At 37.4% G+C, this 27,115-nt stretch overlaps 1 protein-coding gene across 3 annotated transcripts in view; it reads left to right on the forward strand.

The window, feature by feature from the left end:
* LOC126868316 (KN motif and ankyrin repeat domain-containing protein 2) overlaps positions 1–27,115 on the forward strand; it is a 70,658-nt gene that overhangs the window by 27,698 nt on the left and 15,845 nt on the right. For 2 of the 3 annotated variants that reach the window (XM_050623641.1, XM_050623640.1), the window contains exons 3-5: positions 15,178–15,285; positions 18,794–18,993; positions 19,662–19,890. In XM_050623641.1, coding sequence (XP_050479598.1) covers positions 15,240–15,285; positions 18,794–18,993; positions 19,662–19,890 — 475 coding nt within the window. In that variant the 5' untranslated portion in view covers positions 15,178–15,239. Of the gene's footprint in view, positions 1–9,961; positions 10,103–15,177; positions 15,286–18,793; positions 18,994–19,661; positions 19,891–27,115 lie in introns of those variants that run through there. The other variant, XM_050623642.1, reaches the window with a different exon arrangement.

A 27,115-nucleotide genomic window follows, 5' to 3' on the forward strand; every position in this document is an offset into this window, starting at 1 on the left:
TACTTTATTTGCATACGTTCTCCAAGAATATACGTTTACATAATTTCTGCACATCACTGCCTCGACCTTAATAGCTTAACGGATAACGTTTCTGGTAGAACAATTCTTCTCGAAGACACCTATTGTCCTTTTATTCGAACAAATTGTTCTCCGTTTGCATTGTACGCTACTGTAACACCATTTGTAGCCATAAATAGCAGGTAATTAGAAAATTTAACAAGGAGAACATTCTTGCCCAGAAACGATTAACTAACCATAACATCGCGTAGAAAAATAACTGCACTTCGTCAGTCTAATAAGTACAGAGTTCATTCCTCCTCGGCTTATTCGTTCGTGTTTGCTGTCAACAGGCAAAAAGTATTTCCTGTTTTTATACAAGCACCGAAAGAACGAAGACACAGAACCGGCCTAAGAAAATGACAAAAATACGTGATGGTCTCGTCATCCGGTTGCTCATGATATTTTCGTCGTACGTTCATTGAGAAAAATCTTAACGGGCCTAGAGTACATGCCAACGTAGACACTTCTCGTATTTACTATATAGACATATCCGAGACTCCTTCAAACACATAAATCGCGTCCTGTCAAACAGCATGCAAAGAAAGCCGGTATTACAGAAGCGAAAGAAGAGACAAAAAGTTTGCAGCGATAAAGAGGCAGTTGCGGTGTTCGAATTGTATTTGTCGATGGAGAAGAAATATCACAGATTTCTTATATTGTACGAAAGCGCAAAAATTTGTATTGCTAACTCGAAAGTAGAGATAAAAGTGATAGAAAAGAAGGGCTATGTGAGAAAATTAAAGCTGATGAAATATATGAAAAGATAAAATGAGGATAAAAGATATAAAGGAATGAAGAAGACAGGAAAAATTGTATTTGTCGATGAAGAAGAAATATCACAGATTTCTTATATTGTACGAAAGCGCAAAAATTTGTATTGCTAACTCGAAAATAGAGATAAAAGTGATAGAAAAGAAGGGCTATATGAGAAAATTAAAGCTGATAAAGCATATGAAAGGATCAAATGAGGATAAAAGATATAAAGGAATGAAGAAGACAGGAAAAATTGTATTTGTCGATGGAGAAGAAATATCATAGATTTCTTATATTGTACGAAAGCGCAAAAATTTGTAGTACTAATTCGAAAATGGAGATAAAAATGATAGAAAAGAAGGGCTATATGAAAAAATTAAAGCTGATGAAGTATATGAAAAGATAAAATGAGGATAAAAGACATAAAGGAATGAAGAAGACAGGAAAAATTGTATTTGTCGATGAAGAAGAAATATCACAGATTTCTTATATTGTACGAAAGCGCGAAAATTTGTATTGCTAACTCGAAAATAGAGATAAAAGTGATAGAAAAGAAGGGCTATATGAGAAAATTAAAGCTGATAAAGTATATGAAAGGATCAAATGAGGATAAAAGATCTAAAGGAATAAAGAAGACAGGAAAAATTGTATTTGTCGATGGAGAAGAAATATCATAGATTTCTTATATTGTACGAAAGCGCAAAAATTTGTAGTACTAATTCGAAAATGGAGATAAAAGTGATAGAAAAGAAGGGCTATATGAGAAAATTAAAGCTGATAAAGTATATGAAAGGATCAAATGAGGATAAAAGATCTAAAGGAATAAAGAAGACAGGAAAAATTGTATTTGTCGATGGAGAAGAAATATCATAGATTTCTTATATTATACGAAAGCGCAAAAATTTGTAGTACTAACTCAAAAGTAGAGATAAAAATGATAGGAAAGAAGGGCTATATGAGAAAATTAAAGCTGATAAAGCATATGAAAGGATCAAATAAGGATAAAAGATATAAAGGAATAAAGAAGACAGGAAAAAGTCGAGTTGAAAATTGTCGGGTGCCATCTGCGATATTTGAATTACGTTTATTGGAAAAGAAATGAATAGCTTTCATATTCAAAGGAGTGCATTTAAGAGGAGATATTCGAAAAACGTTTATTACTACGAATATTAATTGATTATGAATTTATAATACGTTCCAGAAGGTGATTCGATCTTAATTAACTCCGAGTCGGTTTCTGTTGATTCGGTCAAATTACTAAAAATTGGAGCTGCCTCCTTATTGCAGCAGCTACTTTAAATCTTGACCTTCGTGGGCTTGCCTTTGCACCGATTTTCGCGGGTTGGTTATTTAAAGAGGCGACCTGAGGCAGCCAGGCGACCAGGCGACCGTCTGAATGAAGTGGCGCTTACGGAGCGTGTAAATAAAATTTACGATTCGCAAGATCTCATGGCGAACTTTGAACCGTTTCTCCTTTACGATCTTCCTTCTCCATTTTGTCGACTGTTAAAGATTCTACGGTGTCGTTCTTCTGTTTGCTTAACAAACAAGGGGTGTGTACGCGAGACAACGTCATTCCGGGAATTCTAGATATTTTTAAATCGTACACTGTTCGATAAAAGGCAAAGGAAAGAAAAAAGCAAAGGAAGCAAAAATGAGAAACAATTGAAGGGTTCATGATAGAAACGATCCTTATCCACATTTGTCTCTGAAGATAAGGTATACCGTAACGTCTTTGACTTTTCTTCCATATATTTCAACTTTATTGACAAAATATTCACTATATTATATCATTTTTATATAAACAAGTAAAAGACAGTAAAATAAATAAACACTACTGTATCTGGTTATACACAGTACCAGTTAGAATCTTTTAATATCGCCTTCAAAATATAAAGTGACAAATCTACCAGTTCTGTACTTTTGCACATCACCATAAATCACTTTTTATTATACCAATCCCAGCGTGTTATGGAATTTATTTAGCTTCCGACTATTAGAACGTGTTATTGTTATTTGTTATTTCGAAAGTCGAATTTGACGAAGAGCTCCTCCGCTTCTCATAAGCACTTGCGTGAAATTTGAGAATACAAAAATATATAAAACATAACATAAATATACAAAGTAGCCGTAACTTGTAGTAGATGAAGTAAATATCCACTGTGGTTGCAACTTTTTTCATAAACATCCACAGTTTAGATACAAGTTTCTCTTGACAGACGGATAGACTCGTGTGTATACTTTTACCAAAACAAGAGCCTCGAAAGGAAACACAGGAGATCAACGACGCGGTTAACCGTATGATTTACACTGGTCCACGGAAGTTTAAGTGCTTCCTCGAAGACGTTGAAGATCGTCGCCGGTGGGGACCCGGTGTTTAATCTCCATCAGGATGCGTCCTCCTCGTCATCCGTGGCGGCTGCTTTGACCGTGGCACGTATGACTTTTTATCTCGCGCGTTTCTCTCGCCGGTTGCACGGCTCTCTTCTCCTATTTATACACTCGCGAGCCTCGTGGCTGGCGTGTGCTCGTTACTATCTGACCGCACAACGCGGGGTTAATGTTACCCTTTGAAGAGAAGGGAAAAAAAGATGGAGAGAAAAAGCGGCAAGCCGGAGCGAGGTGGAATTAAACGGCAGGAAAACAGGAAATTAATTGCTCTCGTGTTCCGTTAATTCCTTCCACAGACTCCTGCACGATACTTTGACGCACCCGCGCATTACATTTTAATTATACACGCTTTGTAATTACCGATGCGATTTTTAACCGACCGATACAACGCCTTGAGCTATATGTGTTGCGCTGTTTAGCGCTGCGACGTAGGAAAAGAGAAAATCGGAAGATATACCTCGCAGGAACGATAGGAATTTCGATGGACTAAGCGGAAAAAAAAAGAAAAAGAAAATGAGTTTATCGCTTGTTTTTCGCGTTGCATCTATGTACATTGTAACGATTCGAAAACATTTGCGCAAAGTGATAGAAATTGAACTATTGAACCGAGTTAAGTCGATAATAGATAATAGTTAAGTCGTTAATAGATAAGTCGAACATGTAGAATACAATTTTTCCGTTCGGGGCTTCGTTTTTAAGAAAATAAAATTCGATCGTGATTAGTCGAGAATCGACCTAATACACGCGTATGGTAAATTTTCAAATTTATTTTTTTCCGAAACAAATTGTCTCGAGGCAAAAATTACACTCTGCATGTTCGATTTATTTTCACGCGTAGAACGACCTCCTGTCGATTATTTAGTCCTGTCTAATCTGGAATTAGCCATGTTCAAGTATACTTGATAAATAATTCGATTTTCTCGTAAACTAAGCCTCCAACGAGCAAATTTTATTTCATATTTTGTTCTTATTTTTTCATAAGGAATCGCCTCGTGCCCTCTTGGAGTATTCGCTGTACGTTATTCAGCGGCACCCTGTATATGCAGGGTATTTCATAACGTAAAATAATCCGCAACAGGTTATCTTCATAGATGGTGCTCGAAATGACCATTCTCGGTTTGTACGCAGTCGTAGCGACGAATTTCGCCGACATACAGAGCATTCTTTCGTAAACTGTCGTGGATTATTGAAACACAAAAATGGCTATAACTTTGAAGGAATGTCGAATAGGAGTACAGAATTACTTTCGTTTTTATCGTATGCCCTATCCACTCCTGAAATGGATTCCACGCGTTATGAAACATTCTGTACATACTGAACTAATTTCTCCTCAAATTATCTGCTTTCTAAGCTTGAAGTACCGTAGCCGTGGAAAAACTGTTCGATTCTTTTTGCGATGTTTCTCAAAGTTTCATTTTTATTCGGAGTTCGAACGAACTAAACGTTTGTATCAGGTAATTTAGATTTCATATTAGGTAATTTAAAAAAAAAATGGATATCTTTTCAAGACGCTCTTTACGCAATGTGAATGGTTCTATGGAAAATCATAAAACGAAATTACATTGCAACACAAACGTAACATAGTAACGAAACATAGTAATTTACGAGAACTAGGCGAGTGGCAGATTTTACAACCAGTGGAGAAACAAAAATTCACGATATCAAGTTTCCTGAGTTTCTCCTTCGCTTCCTCGGCAATTGTTCCAAATTGAATTATTCGAACAGCGGTCATTCCTCTCTCTCGCCTTGCATTCGAAGAACGACCGCCACCCACGCGTTCGGAACGACGGTTTACCCGCGTCGAAGTCACGAAGTCGTAAATAAAATAACGAACAAATTGCCTGGACAATGGCCGCTCGAAAGAAACGCACCGACGCCTCTCTTTTCAAAAGAAACTTCATAATCACGCAAACGTTTGTCGTGTGATTTCTTCGCTATTGTTTACAGGCCATTGTACAGCCTAGCATGCGAGTATCTCGCAGACAGACAAAGAGGACGAGCTGCAATGCCGAAGGTTGTTCGCGATATAGCAACAGAATCTCTTATCTGATGCGAGAAGAACTGTTGGACGCGCTGGCAAACAACTCTTTCCCTAGTGTCGACACGATAAAACCAATTTTCCTCGGTTTCCTTTTTGTTTATCGTTGTACAAACAACGGAACGTTAATGATAGCACGTAATGCTGGACCCTGTATGGAAGAACGCTGGTTCGAATACAGTTTCATTCGATGGAACTGTGCGTCGTGCTCGACACTCTGCTAACGAGGTAATTTTCCAACGATAACGAGGGCTGGGGGATGAAAGTGGCCGCGCAAGGTTAATCTGGCGAGGACGCGAGCGAGATACTCTAAACGATTTACCTCCATGCGCTCTGATAATATTTTTACATTTATGTTAACTTGTAGTCGAAATGTGTTGCATACATATTGTTGTATAGCTTCGTAATTATTAGGTCATGTCATAAATTCGTGCCGTTTTTCGAGCGGGTATATATATGTTATTTTTTTTTAAACACCTATGAATCGTTGTCTTAGGTATTTTCAGAACATTTGACATCTCTTGAACTGTCAAACTTCGTGATTTTTCAACAAGATCCCGAATTTTATCTTCGTCTGTCTGAGGAGGACGCCCGGAGCGTTCCTCGTCTTCTAAACAGAAATTCCCAGCTCTAAAACGTCGGAACCACTTCCTACAGGTGCGAGATGAAAGCGCATTTTCTCCGTAAACAGCACATATGTTTTTCGTGGCAATTGTTACAGAACTTCCTTTCCGAAATTCATACAACACGAGATGTCGAAAATGGATACGCATTTCGCTCATGATTTTTTACTGTTAGAAGTCACTGTGTTCGCTATATTACGATCTTATACCCACGAAAATCTGCTCTAGCCTGTTCTCGATCAGCTAAGCTCAAGTGCATTGGTCCCTTATCGCCGTATGTTTAGAAATCGACACATGAAATGTATACGCAAAAGTCGGCACGAACTTATGAGATGACCTAATCGAGATTTTAGCTTCTAATTGGCATAGGGTCGTAGGTAATTGGGGATATTTGAGTCAAGTTAACATCATCCTAATTTTTTGCACCAGACAAATTTGTATTTTTATATGTGACATAATGTATAGAAATATTATATTTGTACACATAATTGTATCAATTGCTTCGTCGATTAATTGGATTTGATATCGTTGGATCGTATTTTGTGTCCAGTTATTTAATCTTACAATTAAAGTATTTCACTTTGGCAGGTTGTATAGGTATTCGGAAAATCTATACAATATACGAGTGAATATGGATATTGATACTTTTTTCGAATGCTAGAGACAGACTTTGATTACAAAACGAACGTATATTTCAACGAATCGCAATAGGAGCACTATGGAAACACGGATGGTTTTGTTTCCTTCTTTTTTATTTTTTGTTCTTTTTGAGATACCGGTTTCGATGCTCGTCTATACTGGGGATATTTCAAGGCAACTGAAAGGTAGAACTTTTTTACGCTGGCTGTATCGAGTTTTTATGAAAGCTTGGCGTAATTAATTGGTTGGCAAAAGAGAAGTTCTTTAGTTTGCGATAAATTACTTGTCTACTGAAGCAACATGGGAAAGCAATAACATTTATGTATGTTTGTTAATTAGCGGAAGTACAGCCTTTAAACTCCAACATGAAGTTTAATATTTAATGAAAGTGGAATTTTATTAAGTTTAGTATTACAAACGTAGTAAACATCTTGGGGGAAAATCTTGTTGATCCATTCGTTCTTTACAGCCGTAAGACCCTTATTAAAATAAAAACGCGGAGGACTTGTTTGATGATAAAGACGAAGACATCTTCATCGCGCGGTTCTAAAAAATGTCCATAAACGAAATGTATATACGTACAGATTATACGACATGCCATAATTGTACAATTATGCTTTACGATGAAAGCAAAGAAAAAGCAAGATTCGTTTATTTCATCTTACGAATAAGATAAAAAGTCAATGAAAGCAAAAAAAATTTTTTTTAAAGAACAGAATTCTCGAACTTGACAATTGAAGAGATAAAACTTCTGTTGTGAAGAGAAAAGTTATAAAAATTGTCGAAAACTGTCTACTTTGAAGGTGTTGAGGATCTCGAGGATCTTTGAAGATCTTTTAGCCAACTTTAAAATCGCTAAAATAACGACCTCGATTCTTCTTATCTTCGTATGAACTTTTAAATAATTCGATCAAATCGCAGAACTCGAGTACAGAAGGAAGTAATGGATTAAGCATCGAATGACTCGTAGCCAAAGCATCGGAAACCAGTCCGCTCGCGTCCAAACCTTCAAACCTCACAAATTATCAATTTAGGGCAACGAGGAATGTCATATGACAGAAGCAGCGAACGTTTGATAGATCCTCTCAAACAGGCTTCGTAAGCTAACTGTGCTATCAGTTGGTCAGTTTATCAACTAAACTGCGTATCGATCCATTCGGCTGTAGGCAGTGTCGTGTTATAGCTATTTCACGTTCGCAACCTTCCATCGGTGTCGAATCTAAATCCAACGTGAAATTTCAACCATCGCGCATTGCTCGATGCTGGTTTCGACTAAATTTCCGAAATTAGGCCGCGGTTCGCGTGTAATCAACTACTTTGCCTTTCGTTCGACGAAATCTTCCTCTATGGCTCTAGTTACGTTTACAGTGATCCATGAAAGTGTTTGAACACTTATCACACGACACATTTATATTTATAGTATAGTACATGTTACATTATCGCACAAGACATTGTGAAATTTCATTAGCAGCGTTTTTCAACCAGTGAATTTGAAAGCAATTTGAAAATGCATACAAAAGCTACGAGATGTTCGTTGCAAATATATTTATTGTTAGTGAAAAATTATTATGCAGTGTAAATAGTAGTATTGCACGCGCGATTAATGATAAATATGCCCACTGAATGTCCAAGTTTATTCCTCTAATGGATAAATTGATCGTGTAAATATTTTTGTGATCTGTGTGAAATGTATATTTGCACAAAATATCTTCTACCGGGTGGTTGGTAACTAGTGGTACAAGCGGGAAGGGGATGATTCTACGCGAAAAAAGAAGTCGAAAAACTAGAATAAAAATTTTTCGTTCGATGCTTTGTTTTCGAGAAAATCGACTTTGAATTTTCGCTCGGTACGCGTCCACTTTACCACGCCTCGTTATAACGGATCTCACTGTAGATCGTTGTCTCGATGGAAAAAAAGAAATTTGTATTCTATATTTTCGACTTCTTTTTTCGCGTAGAATCACCCCCTTTCCGCTTGTACCACCAGTTACCAACCACCCTGTATAGTATGTTACATTATCATACAAGACATTGTGAAATTTCATTAGCACCATTTTTCAACCAGTGAATTTGAAAGCAATTTGCAAATGTATATAAAAGATGCTCGTTGCAAATATATTTATTGTTAGTGAAAAATTATTACGCAGTGTAAATAGTAGTATTGCACGCGTGATTAATGATATATATGCCCACTGAATGTCCAAGTTTATTCGTCTAATGGATAAATTGATCGTGTAAATATTTTTGTGATCTGTGTGAAATGTATATTTGCACAAAATGTCCTCTATATTTATATTTTCGGATCGGTTTCAAAATTTATCGATGTAATCACGATGATAGTATCTTATTGCATTGCTAGTTCAAAATGGTTTACATAATACGCATAATATATTCATGGAAGGTTTCTATAACCGTTCGAATACTTTTCTTAGCCACTGTACGTGAGTTGCTTGTCAGTTCGTAATATCGTCGTTGATTCGATCGTTTCGATGAACAGAGTCGTATACCTTGTGTCTTCTTGTAGTTTGTGGTGTACAGTCGAAAGTTAAATCATTAAGAAGTTTCGTGTGACGCTGAAGATGCGAGTACACTGTTTGTTGGCCTTGGAATATTTACCAGAAGATAGTCCAAAGATGTTCGATAACGAGGATTAAACGTCGTGTCTTGTAACGTCTTTGAACCGAGTGTACAGAATATTGAAATATGTGTTAGCTTTGATGGTTTAGCACTAACGAGCGGTAAGTTAATGTTATATGGGTCAATGTCGTATTTACGTGCTTGCGGTTAATAGAATTTGCCTGTTAATCTTTTGCGCGACGAATAACATTTTAAGAAACATCCAAAAGTTGCTTATTCTTTCTTTTACCATTAATTAATCGAGTAGATGATTCCAAGGTAAAAGAAAGAAGAATATAGCGAGAAATAAATAATAATTTTCTATTGAAAATAATTAAAAAAAAATCGATATTCCCAATTATAAGTTTTCATACGTTTTAAAGCAGAGAATTCGTAATCCGACGTCATGCTCTTTTTTTTTCCTCTCTTTTAATTCTTTGGTGATCTCCGTGCGTTTTCAAATTTGAAATTAATCACACACGGGATTAATGAAATAATAATCCATTAAAAAAGCTAAATATTTTAATTTAATGAAGATATTTTATTTAAAAAAAATACTTTCGTGCAATAAATCCTATATAATAAATCTTTTCTCGAGTTGCTAATACGAATCTATAGAATTATCGATTTTATAATTGTGTAGACCTTTGCGTACTTACGTACATCACGTTTCTACACAATTCCGTTCGATCATCGATGATGACTAATAAATACGACATATCGATCACAACAACAACTGCGTACGATCATATACCGTGTACGGATCTTTATTGACGAAATTATCAACTCTATAAAGATAAACGTGGTAAAGCGTCAGCTAGTCAGAGCAAAAGCAATCAGTCGTCGATGAATCGACGTTGCACACGCACGTCGTTGTCGTTGCTTGAATTTCAATGCTTACTACTTTCAAAGGATTCGAGTGAAAGAGTTTGGCTTTCTATCCACGCCGCCGAAATTCAACACGAGCCGTCCTAACACCATGGTAAATATTTACAGACTATTTCCATTTATCAGCTACCGCTTATAAACAACGTTTTACATGGTGTACCTTCTTAGATAACGATTGCCGTCGTGTCGCTTTATAATAACGTCACAGAAACGAATGACAGCATATGAATATTTAAACGAACGAATGAATACTTAAAAAAAAAAATGTATTAACATACCGTCGGTCCATCTCATAACCGTAGACATTTTATTACTTCGTAACTCGACAAATTATTGTTTATCGTTTACTAATCGTATCGTGCAATACGTATCTTTTTACATTCAGATTAATTTGTCAATTTTTTAACGGAAAACACCGGACAATAAAAATTGCGAGATATTGTTACCGCTCGCTTTGATTCATTCGAATCTCGCGAATTCATTTTTCGTCGACGAGAAAAAGCGAAATTTCGCTAGTACGTATCGGCAGAGTCTTAAATTTAATATTCTTATCTTGGTAAAGATGAACGTATCCGTTCGAAGATTCCAAGGTAACGTCTCGTTGCATCAACCTCCATACGTAATGAGCCGCAAGTTTCCATTTCGCGTGGACATCGATTCGAAGAAGTAACCCTCATTCGTGAGAGGAATACCGGTCTCATCTAAGAAAATCGACAGACTTTTCCTTCGAGAAAACTCGCTTGTCCCCTTACCTTGTTCGAAAAAATTGATCGGAAGGGTCGGAAGATATATGATAAATGTAAACGAGGACTTGGGAAGAATACGATAAGCCGCGTTGCCTGTTTTTTAACAGCCAAACGGTTTTAAAATTCTACACGGCGTTCGTCAAATTTTTCCGTAATTCTATTCTTTTATTTTCTTCAAAATAAAAAAGAAATTGTCTTAATGCTCGAATGTACAAAATATCGAAGAAATTAAAATATTCTTTGCCTTGATAATTGCACGTATCTCTGGCTTGCCAAATTTCGTCAATACATCAGGTATTTTTAAAAAAGCTGCATCTTCCAACCCAACGGATCGTTTCGATTTTCAATGGTGCCGTATGAAAATACAAGTTTAATCATAGAATAACGCCAAAACCAGAAAACCGATAAAGACATACTCATCGTGTTTTCCTTCCGTGATATTCGAACATTTACTCCTTTAACTCACGATTATTCGATTAATACCGATTAGTTTGAAGCGAAGAGGACGTTAGGCGGCTCATTAAAGATCAACGAACTGTCGTGACTTCGTCGCTCGAGGAAAGGAGGAAATGCGTTGTTACGTGTTCGCCGTAAGGTCCCTTATTCCGTCCGGCCCTACGACCTCAAGCAGATCGCGACGTGAATCCTAATTACTTCGGGGAATGATTCCTTGGTAAATGTATCACGTAGTACGGAGCGAAGTTTCCAGGCCAAGGATTAAAAAGGGCCTAGAGAATTTCGTGGCAGCCCTCTGGCTATGCGAAATCACTTTCCAACATAATTTCCAAACTAATTTCCGAATTACCCTCTTAGGTGAAATTGATTATTCCGACTGTAATAGGGAAATCACTCCTATCTTCGAGACATATCTAGACAAAGATACGACGAATTACTCCGTAACACGAATTTCCACCTGATATAATGAAGAAAATTACCGCAGTAGTGGCGTATCGACACGACCCGTTTAGTTTGCATCTAACGAAAACACGGTTTCTCTATCTGCTGCTACAGCACGAAACGTATTTATCCGCGGTACATCTAAATATATTCGCAGCGAAAATCAGCCTGTATTATGTAGTCATCGGGTGAATTCTTGGAGACGCGAAAGCCAGGCAAATCATCCGCTAAGAATCTTCACCGGAAACGATAGTAAAAATATCCGCGCGAAACTGGACGAAGCTGAGCGTGGAACAATTAAAGTTGGCGAAGTCGAGGAGAAGCCAGGAGGACGTGTTGCCGTCAGACCAGAAATCCGGCATACGGAATTAGCCCCGCGGTACGGGACATCGTAGATATCGCGCTTAAAGCTCTCGCATTGCTATGGCGTTACGAGCCTTCGTGTTAACGTTTCTATCCCTTTAAGACTGGCACAGACGAGCAATTGGACGTCGTTGTGATTTCGTATCGGTGATAGAGATTTCATAGGATTATGCTTTTAACGATTCAACGCGTATCAAAGCGCGTAATATCGCTATTACCTTGCGATTTTGTCGCAGCCTTGTAACGATGGCATTGTGCAATTCGGCTGGGTTGTATTTTTAATAATTCGATACACACGAATTTGTGATATCGCTATGAACAATATAGAGACCCGATGCAGACCGATAACGCGATTTTCTCTCCACTTTGCGTTGCAGTTTTACAGCGATGACGTTGCACGATTCGGCGATATTATACTCTTAATAATCCAGCGCACATAAATTTGTAATACCGTTGTTGACAATATAAGACTCGATGTCGACGAGCAATACAATTTCGTAGATCGGTTCGTGAAAAATATAAACTTGTCAAAATGTACAGCGTCGCCGTTACGAAATCACAGCGACGTTCCAGTCGCCTGCATTGATCCTAATATCCGGTTTGGATTACCAATTCAATTGCTGCGATTTCGTATCAACAACGCTGACCAATTCAACGGAGTCATAATTTTAATGATACAATGCGTCGCGCCGTTACGAAAAATCTGATAAAATCATCGCTTAATAAACATGACAATTAGCTTTATCACTCGAACAGAACATCTACCTTTTTTGAGAAAATCTGATTTTCCTACCTCCCAAGTTGTAAACTTTACGGTGCAGACCTTATTAAGAGGCTAATTAACGCTCTAAGTACTCGATGGGTCCGCTCTAAAGTAAACATCTGGTAACAATCAGCAACATCGGAGGATATGCGCCCACCAAGATACACAATTACAAGGTTGGAAGAAATAGATTCCCATCCCGTAAAAACCATGGTAAGAAGGAAAACCACGGGACGGAGAGGTAGTATATCAGGAACAGGCGAAGCTTCTTCAAGCAGTCTTAAAACAGTCTTCATCAGAGCGTCATACTCCTCGTGTTATTTTATTATTCGCGTTATGTTATACAGGGTGGTTGGTAACTGGTGGTACAAACGGAAAGGGGATGATTCTACGCGAAAAAAGAAGTCGAAAATATAGAATACAAATTTTTCGTTCGAGGCTTTGTTTTCGAGAAAATCGACTTTGAATTTTCGTTCGGTACGCGTGCACTTTATCGCGTCTCGTTGTAACGGATCTCACTGTAGATCGTTGTCTCGATTGACGTATTTTTTTTATTCTATAAATTTTTATTGTATATTTTTTATTCTATATTTTCGACTTCTTTTTTCGCGTAGAATCACCCCCTTTCCGCTTGTACCACCGGTTACCAACCATCCTGTATATTACTCGACATCTTTAATCTACCTTTACCTTGAGCGTTAATAGCGTTCACGGTTCGCGATATCAACTGATCGGTTGCTGACTGATCGTCACCTAGTTGAGGATTCGCAACAATTTCTACCGTAGAGATATAAATGTAGTCATTTAATAATTTTGATAAGAAAAAAAATTGGCATTTTAAGAGTTTCCTAATTTTTTTAAATTAGGCTTTTCAGTCAAAAAATTGTACAAAATTCCCAGATATGTAATACCATGTTTACAGTATCTCAGATTTTTTTAAATAATCTTTCATTGGATACGACAAATAAATCAAGCATAAACTGTAAATCACATGTTTAGGTCAATAACTGTTCTAATAATAGGAATAGGGAGGTAAACGTTTGTCGAAATGATTTTTCTGGGAAGCTCTTTCGATTGACGTATCACAAATTTAATTTGGTTCCAGGACGCTTTTATCGCGGTTATTCGGTTACGACCTTCCACGGTTTCATTGTTGTTAAATTGCATCGTGCTATGCGTTTCGACAGATTTATGTTTCTACATCCCCAGCGCAGACGAACGATGCGATATCGTTGGAATTTTACAGCGGTGACTCTGCAGTTTGGCAAATTCGTACTCCAATTAACACAGTGTATATTAACATGGAATTTCATTGTTAGAAATGAAGCTATCATATCGCACAGTGCCTCCACTGCGAAATCACAACAACGTTGTAACACACTGCACTAATCTTTGTCTTTCCAATTGCATATTTTATATCCTTCTAATATGAACCAAAAACTTCTAATTTTTATATATCACGTTGGAAATCGTGTTGAAAATCTTTTCTTTCCCATTTATTCTTTCCATTGCCAAAAATGATAGATCAATTTATCGACAAAAATGAAAAACAGCAGCAAACAGAATATTTTCTTATACAAAAGTTAAAATCAGAACGCAATGAAACGATTTATAACAGTAACTTTTGTAAGCAGAATTGTTCGATTTTGCATACTCGTAATTAAATCTTGTCGCGTTGAAGTGGCGAAAAACTGAAAATTTTAGAAACAAATTTCTCTGAGACTCTTTAGCTTTAAACTTTATATTTCCAATCATAACTCTTACATTTTCCATAATAACAAATTCAGAAACATATATCGAAGGTATAAGTTTGCTTGCGTTAGTTCGATCGCATAATCAGATCGTTGAAACACGGCAACCGTATCGCTGTCGCTCATCCGTATCGAACCTTATCGCGATTCATCCCATTCGCGATTTTTCTTTGTATCGTCAATTATAACCGACAGTCTGAAATTCCACGAAACTAATTTATTTGCCGCGCACGCTGCATGGAATTCCATAGCGCATTTTATTAAAAACGAAGATTTCGCTGGTGTAGAATCGGCGAAAGAAAGGTCGCAGATCTTCAGGGTTGAATTTCCACGTTTAACGCGATTCTGACGATAGATAACAGAGAATGTACAACGAACGCCTAATGAAATTACGCGTTTCTGAGAATCTTTTGTTCGTAGAATAATACTAGCGCCGCTCTCTAATAAATCTAGTCGGATAAATGTAATAAACGTATTTCTCTGAAATATTCCTCTCTTTAAATTACAACATATTTTCCGAATTAATTTCCTTCCGTTTGTTACGCGCGTTGTCGTCATGCGTGTTACTACACGATAGAAATTTATAATATATAGCAAATTTATAATACGAAAAAGAGAGACTAACGAAGGTCTTTTTTTCTATTTTCAGGGTGGTGAGGATGTTTTCCTGTGATTGGTGGTGAAACACAGTAACACTGATCGTGTAGAAAAATGGCTTTGACCGTTGTAACCTCGGCCCGCGTTTTCAACGGAAACGGTAAGTCGCATTAACATACAACGACATTGCAATAATTTTATCGATAATTAGGTTGCGGATATCTATATAAATTTATACTTTTATAAACACGATTAAATATCGTAAGCAGTAGTGTACTTTGAATATTTTATATATCTTTTCAAATTATATGGATTATATGTAATTATTTTTGCATCTATGTGTTTCCCATGAATAAATGAATACAAATCCGCGGACTATCGATAATGATATGCATTAGCCATGTCGAATATAATTCGTACGATTTAAATTGAATATCGAAAAACCCTTTATTTCGATTGCGAAAGATTATACAATTTGTTATTAATTTATTATATAATATTCGATTTACATCTTTGATCTGCATTTTCAACGAAAACGTGTAAGTAACATTACGTAAGTGATATTAACAGATAATAATGTTAATGATAACGATATACTCTGCTGATAATCCAAATTTTGTGTCTAGCTGAAAATATTTGAGTTGTAGAAAAATAGCACAAAGAAAACATTATAAAGTTTCCCGTCTTATCGGATAAAACAACTCGTTGTTTTCGTTGCATCGCGTCGTTATAAATAAACACAATAAAACTTTGGAAACGTGATAGCGCGCCTCTAACCGAGGAAACTTTCTCAACAAACTACAAACGATCCGACTAATGAAGCAGCCGGATTCTCCCTGAACTCTAAATTGAAATTTCATGCGAATCTCCGCCACCATTTCCTTTATACAGTTTACTGCAGTTCATGATCAGCTTGATCCTTTAATTACCCAAAAAAGTATCGCGTACATAAATAAAATAAACAAATAAAAGACGACAATGTACGAAGATCGCTAATGAAAAATGTGATAAATCACAATTTCTCGTCTGGTGCGAAAGAATAATTTTTGATATCGTGTCAATCAACTCCACGCTAGAACTATCTTTTCGTTTGTTTTTGAGAATAAATATGTCTTGTACATTTAAAGTTAATTGACAAATTAATTAATCGATTTAAACGAATACTATCGTTAGATCGTGCATTTCTTATCTATTTTTAATTGACCTTAAGTCTGTTCCTTTCTTCCATTACTTCGTATTATAATTCTTCCCTTAAATGACCAAAAGACGTACACTAAAATCAGAAAATCAAGAAAAATATGTTTATCGCGGTTATCTTTTCTACGATCTTTAAATACAGCGGTAGAACTTCATTGAGTCATTGCCACGTACACGTTGCGATAGCATGAACGGACCAATATGACACGTAAATGGGATCCCCACGTTGTCGCGGCTAACGAACTTTGCCAGATTATTATTACCGTGGCTTTGGATGATCGCCAATGGTTACAACATATTTCGGTTTACGCTTCGCATCGGTCATTACCCTCGAACAATCAGCCTCTCGAGATAAAACACAATCGAATCTAATTTCCAAAGATAGATCCTTTCTATCGAACTCATCAAACAAAGACGAGATCATTTTCTTTTGGAATATCATTAGGAGGGTCGAACTTTCTCCATATCCGCTTCTTCAAATAAGATACCACCGAACCTAACTTCGAAAGATAATTTTCCTTCGATTTTCTGTTCGATCTATTCGAAGCAGGATAGGGTCATTTTCTTTTCGAGTATCTTGAAGAAGATTGATGTTGCTGTGATACAAATGTGTACGTGATACAGTGTGTAATTGGGATTTTGGTTATGGGTTTAATCAGAGTCATCGATGAAAAAACTGTTACCATTGTCCGCTTCTTGAAATAAAATACCGCCGAACCTAACTTCGAAAGATATTTTTCCTTCGATTTTCTGTTCGATCTATTCGAAGCAGGATAGGGTCATTTTCTTTTCGAGTATCTTGAAGAAGATTGATGTTGCTCTAAATTACTAGTATAACAAATTAATATTCGATGCATTCGAGGATTCGGTTGGTGAATCCTCTACGAAAGATACTTCGATAAAAAATGTGTACGTGATACAGTGTGTAATTGGGATTTTGGTTATGGGTTTAATCAGAATCATCGATGAAAAAACTGTTACCATTGTCCGCTTCTTGAAATAAAATACCGCCGAACCTAACTTCGAAAGATATTTTTCCTTCGATTTTCTGTTCGATCTATTCGAAGCAGAATAGGGTCATTTTCTTTTCGAGTATCTTGAAGAAGATTGATGTTGCTCTAAATTACTAGTATAACAAATTAATATTCGATGCATTCGAGGATTCGGTTGGTGAATCCTCTACGAAAGATACTTCGATAAAAAATGTGTACGTGATACAGTGTGTAATTGGGATTTTGGTTATGGGTTTAATCAGAATCATCGATGAAAAAACTGTTACCATTGTCCGCTTCTTGAAATAAAATACCGCCGAACCTAACTTCGAAAGATATTTTTCCTTCGATTTTCTGTTCGATCTATTCGAAGCAGAATAGGGTCATTTTCTTTTCGAGTATCTTGAAGAAGATTGATGTTGCTCTAAATTACTAGTATAACAAATTAATATTCGATGCATTCGAGGATTCGGTTGGTGAATCATCTACGAAAGATACTTCGATAAAAAATGTGTACGTGATACAGTGTGTAATTGGGATTTTGGTTATGGGTTTAATCAGAGTCATCGATGAAAGAACTGTTACCATTGTCCGCTTCTTGAAATAAAATACCGCCGAACCTAACTTCGAAAGATATTTTTCCTTCGATTTTCTGTTCGATCTATTCGAAGCAGAATAGGGTCATTTTATTTTCGAGTATCTTGAAGAAGATTGATGTTGCTCTAAATTACTATTATAACACATTAATATTCGGTGCAGTCGAGGATTCGGTTGGTGAATCCTCTACGAAAGATGCTTCGATAAAAAATGTGTACGTGATACAGTATGTAATTGGGACTTTGGTTATGGGTTTAATCAGAATCATCGATGAAAAAACTGTTACCATTGTCCATGCTCTGCTTGATTCGGGAAATTGAAATACGTAATTACTCCACGGATTTTATATGAATTCCATTTTAATCTTCTAACGCACAATCTTTCTCTCCATTTTATGGAGTCGATCAAATTCTTATACAAAAGTAACGTACAAGCGAAAATACATTTTCTATTTGGTAATACGAGTAATGAAATATTTTAATATACAAAAAATACATAAAATGCACGAAACACGCAGAAATATATAAAATGTACCGTGTATGATATATTCCAGAATATTTGACGAGTGAATCAGATTTCTACCTGGAAATGCTTCCATTTCTTTCGGTTAATTACGTTCATAAAAATATGAATTTGCATCAACATACGCAATACGTATTCACGTACACATACGATATATCGTATTAAATTCATAAATATCGATAGCTAAAGTAACTATCTGAAGTAAATGTGATTTATACCTGTATATGTCACCAACACGTGTAGCATGTGCGCTAAGTGGTTAACATAAATGTTTTATGTGTCGTTTGATTTAAGTGTTAGATAAAAACTTTTATCGAATAGATAATGATATTTTTTATACTTGTTCCCGGTATACTTCAGTGGGGACGCAGGCCTACGTTTCCGGTTCGACAGGCTCGAAGTGTCTTTGCTGCCCTTACGGCTACCACATCGACCTGGACTTCGTGCGATATTGCGAGGCGGTTGCAGCAGGAAGTGCCGGCGACAGGTCTAGCATCGAAAGACGAAAGAAAAGAGAACGTCGAAGGCAATGTCAGTCGATGGAGGTTCTCCTGGGTCTGGTAATTGATCGCTTCATTCCATAATTAAACTGCTGCTAGATCCAAATTGTGAATCTAGGACGCTCCATTTCGAACGTCAATCGTTGAACGGTTTAACGTTACCTAAATCAAATGGACTTTCGTTCCGTGATAATAGAATCCTTTTTAATCTTCCTTTTCTTCATTTTATATCTCAATGTAATATCACGCGAATCACCTTATATCGATCCATTTAAAAACCAAGATTCTGTTAACGTAATATCTCTGAATATGTAAATTCCCATTACACTTACAATGAATGGAAAGGAATGTGAAGAATTCGCGCAGTAGCTTTTCGTTATTATTTCCTCGATACAGTTTTATGAAATTTAAAGAGATAGAGGTATTTTATATCTTTACGATAAGGCGTATCTTTTTAATTATAGGAATTCTTTCCATATCTTTGATTCGCGTAATAATATAACGTATCGACTGTACTATGTAGATTTTGTGTAACTCGACAACGATTTATTTCCCTACTTTAAATGTTGCATTTACGTAACTTCCACGCGTTATTTCACTGCTTGATCCTCAATGGGTTAGGTCGAACGAAGGTCCAACGATGTTCACCTCGAGGAAAAAAATGAAAGACAAGCATAATAAACAGAAGGAAGATGGTTTCGTAAATTGTTTGATATTTTTAATCTTAGGTGAGTCCAGCCCTCGTCGGAATAGAGGCGGAATTACCGAAAATACCACAGGAACCTGCTACAACGAATGGCGTGACGACTCTGCCGAGGTCGACCCACGATAAGCAAGAGTGCACGCAAGTATCAACGGCTCTCGACCTCAGCGACGTGGTGGGCGATTTCGAGGCGACCTTGAAACGTTCGTCCAAATCCACCAAGACTTTCGATAAAGAGGATCGCACAGAAAACGGTCAGACATATTTATCTTTCGTTTCTATTCGATCGTTTCGTCCCATTTATCGAGTCGTAATTGCGGTTTCGATAAAGGCAGCCTGTATTTGTAATAAAATACAGTTTGAATCGTAACTTTGCTTGGAAATTCCTCAAATTGTATGTTATCGAATACGGATTACGCGTAACATACGATAGAACTTGATTGCCTGAAACGATCATGATATTTGCCATACCGATAATCATCTAATTTTATTGTCGTACGAACGAAAATCGCTTATATCGAATCGCTCTATGAACGTTAATATCAAGTAGAAACTTTGAAATAGAAATGCGTTGAAATAATGTGTCATCGATGTGACAAATACTTCCAATTCCGTACGTTTCCTAAAATTGTAGAATTTGCATAGAGAAAAATATCGAGCCGATCCTTGGAATTCTCTTTCGCAGCCGCGATGTTAAAAACATAGAATTCGATAATATAAGTTGATCGAAAAAGATCACAGATAAAACGTAGCGCTAACGCAACGTTGGTTCTTAATGAGTTAATTAATGTCACGATATAATCGAGATTCCCGGGTTCTATTTCGATATCACACGGTCACGTAGATATCTCGCAAAAAAATCACAAGACAAGAATTGTTCATTTAATTTTTCTTCCTTCCATTCGCTCGCAATTGGCGTCTCGTGAACTGCAGCCTGATTACGTAGACTTTCTTTGGAATTATTTTCCATGTCGTAACAGAGGCGTCTTTCTGTCGAACGATACAAAAAGGAGGAACCGTACGATGCAACCGATCGCAGCCAATATCAATCGCAGCGGTGAAGAAACGAAGGGGCAAGAGAAAAAGAGAGAAAGAAGGGAATAGATCCGATAATTTCACGCACATTTGATTTCCTCGCGCTGAATCCTTTCGGCCATCTTTGGATTCTCCATGGCCCAATGACCTGATACACAATGATGCCGTGCAAAGAGAAATGCTTCCTTCGCTTTAGAGTCACTGTTTCGCTGAAATGCTTCGTACACCGGTTAAATAAATGCACAGGTCTCGCTAATGAGTTGCTTTCCGTCGTAATCGCCTCGAGGTGGTTTCTCGCCGCGAAATGCATACGCTTGTAACGTGGGGGCTCGAGCAGAGAGACGAGTAGAAACCAGCGAGGAAAAGAAAGAGAGGAACGAAATAAAAAGCAGAAGTGAATCGCGCGTAGCAGGAAAATGAATCTTGGAACTGGCTGACGTTTCCTACGAAACGAAACGTATTCGCGATCGAACAAGTGGCAGGTGGAAACTATAACGCAACAACTCATCGTGTAATTACGGTTGACGAGGAATGCATACGAGCTGTATGAAAATTTCTCTTCGCAATTTCACGTTTGCGCTTCCGTACGTACTCTGTTGCTTCGAAAGAATTCGGACGCTCGTTCGTTTTTGACGAGATGTAATTTAATCTTCGAATCGCCGGTCAAAATTTTCTATCGATAGATCATGATTGCATTCTGTATCAGTATGCTGTTTTTATGGCATGGAGAAATTGACTCGAAGAGCATCGATAGATAATTATCGATGTCCCGCAGAAGCGAGATAAATCGAAAAAGTGATTCAAAATTACGAAAAAAAGAAAAGATGTATAACAACCTCCTAGGAAAGAGTATCTGATCTCTAAGATAAAGTTCACGTACGAAAGATATTTCTGGACTCGTAACAACGTATAATTTAAGCGTATAAATAGAATGTAGTATTTCGCGATTCTGTCAAATGATAAGAATCTTATTTAATCGCGAGTTACTCGTTCATTTACACATTTTACAAATTGTTACAAATCGACTAAAGTACATACGTATATGATATATGGAAACCAATCAGCGGTAATGTATTTCGTCGTATCAAAAATTCTTTATTGCAGAATGTTTCAATGGTTTTCAAGCGATTTAACGAGTGATCTATTTTACTATCCGTTTAACGGGCCCGTCATAGAAGGCAATCAGTTAAACAGGTGAATACAATTTTCTCCTCTCAATTAAGACCTTCACAGTGCGGGCGATTCACGATCGAAAATCGAATAATTGCCCCGTCAATTGGATTCCTCTCGGAGAACGGTTCACCTGCTAATGCTTCTATGATTTGAACTACTTTTTCTGTATACATGGTGGCTTGAAGGAAAGAACCAATCCATGGTAGTCTATATTTGCCATAGTTTAAAAAGTTTGAATTTAATTTAGATAGAAATAAAAGATACAATTCCATTGCACGCTTGCTTCTCAATTTTTCGTCCCAAATTTATCTAGAACGCAATTGAAACACCGAAATCTGAGACATTGAGTTGTTGCATAAGTTGTATCCGTCAGAGCACATTTGTAACATCCATCTACGTGGATATTATATATTTTTTATAAAAATCTTCAAATTTATCTTCGAGTTTATTATAAAGGAGACTTCTTGTTTTCTACGACCTCAAAATTATTTAATCTTTTCTTACAAAATTGTTTTGTAGTGTTTTGAAAGGATAAAAATCAGTTGTCACCAAAGTCGAAAAACTTTCTATATACCTAATATAATAATTCCATTGCACGCTTGCTCCTCAATTTTTCGTCCCAAATTTATCTAGAACGCAATTAAAACACCGAAATCTGAGACATTGAGTTGTTGCGTAAGTTGTATTCGTCAGAAACACATTTGTAACATCCATCTACGTGGATATTATATATTTTTTACAAAAATCTTCAGCTTTATCTCCGGGTTTATTATAAAGGAGACTTCTTGTTTTCTACGACCTCAAAATTATTTAATCTTTTCTTACAAAATTGTTTTTTAATGTTTTGAAAGGATAAAAATCAGTTGCCACCAAAGTCATCGCACTTGCGAAGAACTTTCTGTATACCTAATATAAAAATACATATCTTATTCTTATCTTTCGTGAGTTTAAAAATTTTGAATTTAATTTAGGTAGAAATAAAAGATACAATTCTATTGCACGCTTGCTTCTCAATTTTTCGTCCCAAATTTATCTAGAACGCAATTAAAACACCGAAATCTGAGACATTGAGTTGTTGCATAAGTTGTATCCGTCAGAACACATTTGTAACATCCATCTACGTGGATATTATATATTTTTTATAAAAATCTTCAGATTTATCTTCGGGTTTATTATAAAGGAGACTTCTTGTTTTCTACGACCTCAAAATTATTTAATCTTTTCTTTCAAAATTGTTTTGTAGTGTTTTGAAAGGATAAAAATCAGTTGCCATCAGAGTCATCGCACTTGCGAAAAACTTTCTGTATACCTAATATAAAAATACATATCTTATTCTTATCTTTCATAGCAACTTACATAGCAATATTATAGTTTTATTCTATAGCTTACCTGTACGAACAAAAATCGAGGAGAATTTATACAGCAACCTAAGACGAATATTCCTAGTGGCGCCTACAATACATTCAATAGGAGGCACACAAACGACTGCACAACTTCTTTCGTTCGCGTACACCTTGTACGTTAAAACTCATTAAAGATGAAAGATCGCCATCAAGGATAACTTCTTCGGTCCTCGGTTCGTCGTCCTCGTGAACGCTTCGCCTCGACTTGGTACGGTTTTCACTTTCGCTGAAACAAAGCGACTCAGCTTTTTACTGATGACACGGTTGACGGTTCGGTTGACGAAATACGACGATCGTGTCATTTTCTCACGAGACCGCAAACTCAATCCCAAGACGTGGCTGCACGCTCGTCTGCAGGAAGATTCTCACGTTTCGCAACCTGGGTCGCACTTGCTCCCGTTTCCTGTCTTATCGGTCGACAGACAATAGAAGCTTCTTGAACCGGGAACACGCGTCCTACCGACGAGAACGACGCTGTTTCCTCTCTTTGATGCCACTCTCTGATAAATTGGACTTCTTCGGTGCAGAGTATGAAACCTAACAATGGGAACTGAATAAATACAGAATTATATAGCGTAGAAGGTAATGCGTTTGAGGGAATAGGAACACGAGATCAGTTGCGAACAGGATCCGTGTTTTACGTAAGACAAATTAACAGATTTTAAGAGATTTTAGGAGAATCGACACTCGTTCGTGTGCATTCTTCTCGGTGTTCTTCAAGGAAATTTCTACGCTACATACAAAGGGGCAATTTTAAAATTCGAATTACAATAAACTGTGCTTCTCTTTCGATCTTCTCAAACGTATTCTTGATTATTCTTGATTGTAATTTTGTATGTTCGAAGTAAACTATGCATACCTTTTGCAATTATCTCAGCCGTCGAGTGACATAAAAATCAAAAAACCAAGAAAGACAGACTCGTACGTTTCTCCCACGTACGCTTCTCTTATTTATATATTCGCATTTTTAACTCATTCGCTTGTTATCGTACCATTATGTATACTTCTTCTTGCTATACCATTCTACGAATAATCATTAATCTATACGGTAATCTAAGATCGTACGATCTAATCGCTTTCTAATTTTCAAATCAAAGTGGCAAAACATAATCAACTACCGCTTCTATCCCTCGAAGCAAGTAAAATTCCGGTTACAGAGGCCTAAGCTAATAATTCGATCGAGAAGCGAATAAAACGCGGCACCGGTCCGACCGCACCGTTAAGTAATCGCGAGAAACGGTTGTTCGATACAATTCCCGTGTTTCCGTGACGAGTAAATCGCGAATGGTTCACGCGGCCGTTGATCGCCGGGCTGACTGGTAAATCGCGGTTTAAAGATAGTCCCGGTGGCTTCTTCGGCAGAGTCGGCGCTCGAACGCCGCCGGAACGCGTCAGCGAAGTCGTCGGTGCGTGGCTGGAACCACCTGCTTCCGGTGCTCGTGGCATCGCGTCAGTTGCACCGTCGCTTCAACGGCACCTGTGTTACAACCCCGTGGCAATAACGTTCGAAGTTCCGTCCTCTTTCAACCAAACTAATTCCAAGTTCCTCATCCGGGCCGATTTCCCTGACAAAAGTAGGATCTGCACGCCAGCGGATAGGAATGCGAAAAGATTATGCGCCGATCTGTCGTTCTCTGTTCTTAGCTTGGCTCTCTTTCTCTTTTCTACGCTTCCTTTTGCATTTCGTATCTCGTTTCATGATTTTCTTTTCTCCTCTTGGTTAAGAGGGAGTTATTCTTAGCTTCTTTTTCTCTCTTTCTGTCTAGTTTTTTTTCTCCCCTCGTTTTCTATGCTTCCTTTTGCGTTTCGTATCCTGTTTCATGATCCTCCTTTTTCCTCTTGGTTAGGATGCAGCTATTCTTAAAAGAGTTGATTCTATTAGGAGAGATATTATGCGAGAGGTTCCTTTTATGCTGTTTTATCGATCAGCATCGGAGGTTTCTGCGATTCAATATCGAGATTGCTTTCCATCGATTCTTCCTACATTGGAAATTGAATTATCTGCCTATCATCTTACTACATTTTTTTTTCAAACAAGCTCAGGAACTTTTTATTCGCCAGTTTTACGAAAACAGGGAACGAATACGCGATTTACTCTCGTTATGTTCTTCAAGGCTGTTTCAAACCGATTGTACGTTTCGTTTGTTTCGAAAAAGTTTCCTCAGCTTGAAACAAATACGAAAGAATCGTCGTTGATGTCGGTGGTTTTTCATTTCGATTTTACGACAAAGATTCTTTCAAAACGACAGACATTTCTGTATCTTCCTACATAAGAGCAATATCGGCACATTAGCATTCGGAAACTATTGGGATAAATTCACGAATCGTTATTTACGTCCTCTCGGAACATTAAATATCTATTTATTTATTTGTTAAAACGTGAGCAAGATTAAGATATAGAAATCGCAAATATTTGTCGGAGCTAAATTCAAAAATTCCTAAAAATGTACATTGTTCAAAATGTACACGTTGAAAAATTGTCTCGTGTAAAGAGATTAGGATTTTCTGGAGAAACAGAACAAACCCATTACTCTAATGGAGCGTAACTTTCTCTCGACGTTGGTAACAGGATTCTCAAAGCAGCCGAACTTTTCGCGAAAGTGCATCAAATCGGACTGACACGCTTCATTAGGAACTTGAACGCAGCCGTAAAACTCGTAAAATAATGTAATTTGTTTCAGAAACGACTCGTTGGTCGGTGAAAAAAAAAACTCGTTCCGAAAATTACGTTCCACTCGTACGTTATATCGCAGAGTGTTCCGCGATCGAACATCAACGTGTGCACGCGTACAATTTAACGAAAGCGTCGGCATACCGGTCGACGATCATCCAGACTTTATTAAAGCGTTAACAATAGCAACCGCTTGGCGAGGATGCTTAGAAAGTAGAAAAAAAGGACAGGCGAAGATTCCGTGATTCTCGTAATTTCGCTTTTGCGTGACGTGTTGAAATCGCGCGTGTATCTTATAGATGTTAGATAGTGGCTAATCGAATCTCACAAGGAACAGAGAGCAGCATCCTGATTAACTTGTTGCTCTACTATTTCCTTTCATGACTATTACTTTTCCATATGATAAAATCAGCCACTTAATCGTTTGAAATTCTTTCTTTCCTGTTGAAAATAGAAACGCTTTGCGTCGTTTAGAAGATAGATCTGTCGCAATACGATCATCGCGTACGTACAAAGTGGTAATTCGTAATTTTCATAAACTGGAAATTAAAAGCTTCGTTTTTAATTATAACTCGTATTACTCGCTATCGTACCAAAATTTTCGCCTTAAACGCGACTGAAAGTTCCAAACCAGGAAGATACATGTGTCACGAGTGGTTTGATACCGTATCAACGGTAGCATTCGTCAAATTTTCCAGTCGAAAGCAAACAATCCAAACGCGTCAGTCGTTCGCGAAAAAGGGACACGATATTGCGAAAGACGTTTTACCGGTACAAAAATACCACGTTGGTAAATGTGTGACACGAATTCGCTAGAGGCCGCGATTCCACGTCCGAAAATACACGTGGTTTAATATCGAAAAAGCGTTTCTGGCAACGCAACGGACGAAGAAACGTCTGTGGTAGAAGATGGAAACACGATGGACTTCTCCATTGGAAACATCGGTACGCGAGACATCACTGTGCGAAACATCGGTGCGCGAATGCGGTGGCACTCCATTTAACTCGATTTGGAAGGTATGACGTGACTTCATCGAGAACGCTAAACCATTTTGGTGCAACCTTGTCAGAGCAAGGTGGTCGCATATGGCGGCGTGCACCTGTCAGCGACCTAAACGTACGTACGAGCAACTGTCGCAACTGTTCTTCGTGAGGACGAGCTGTAAAACCGGCGGCATTTAAAAAAAAGTGGCAACA

This window comes from Bombus huntii, chromosome 8, assembly GCF_024542735.1.
Source record: "Bombus huntii isolate Logan2020A chromosome 8, iyBomHunt1.1, whole genome shotgun sequence".
Lineage (NCBI taxonomy): Eukaryota > Metazoa > Arthropoda > Insecta > Hymenoptera > Apidae > Bombus > Bombus huntii.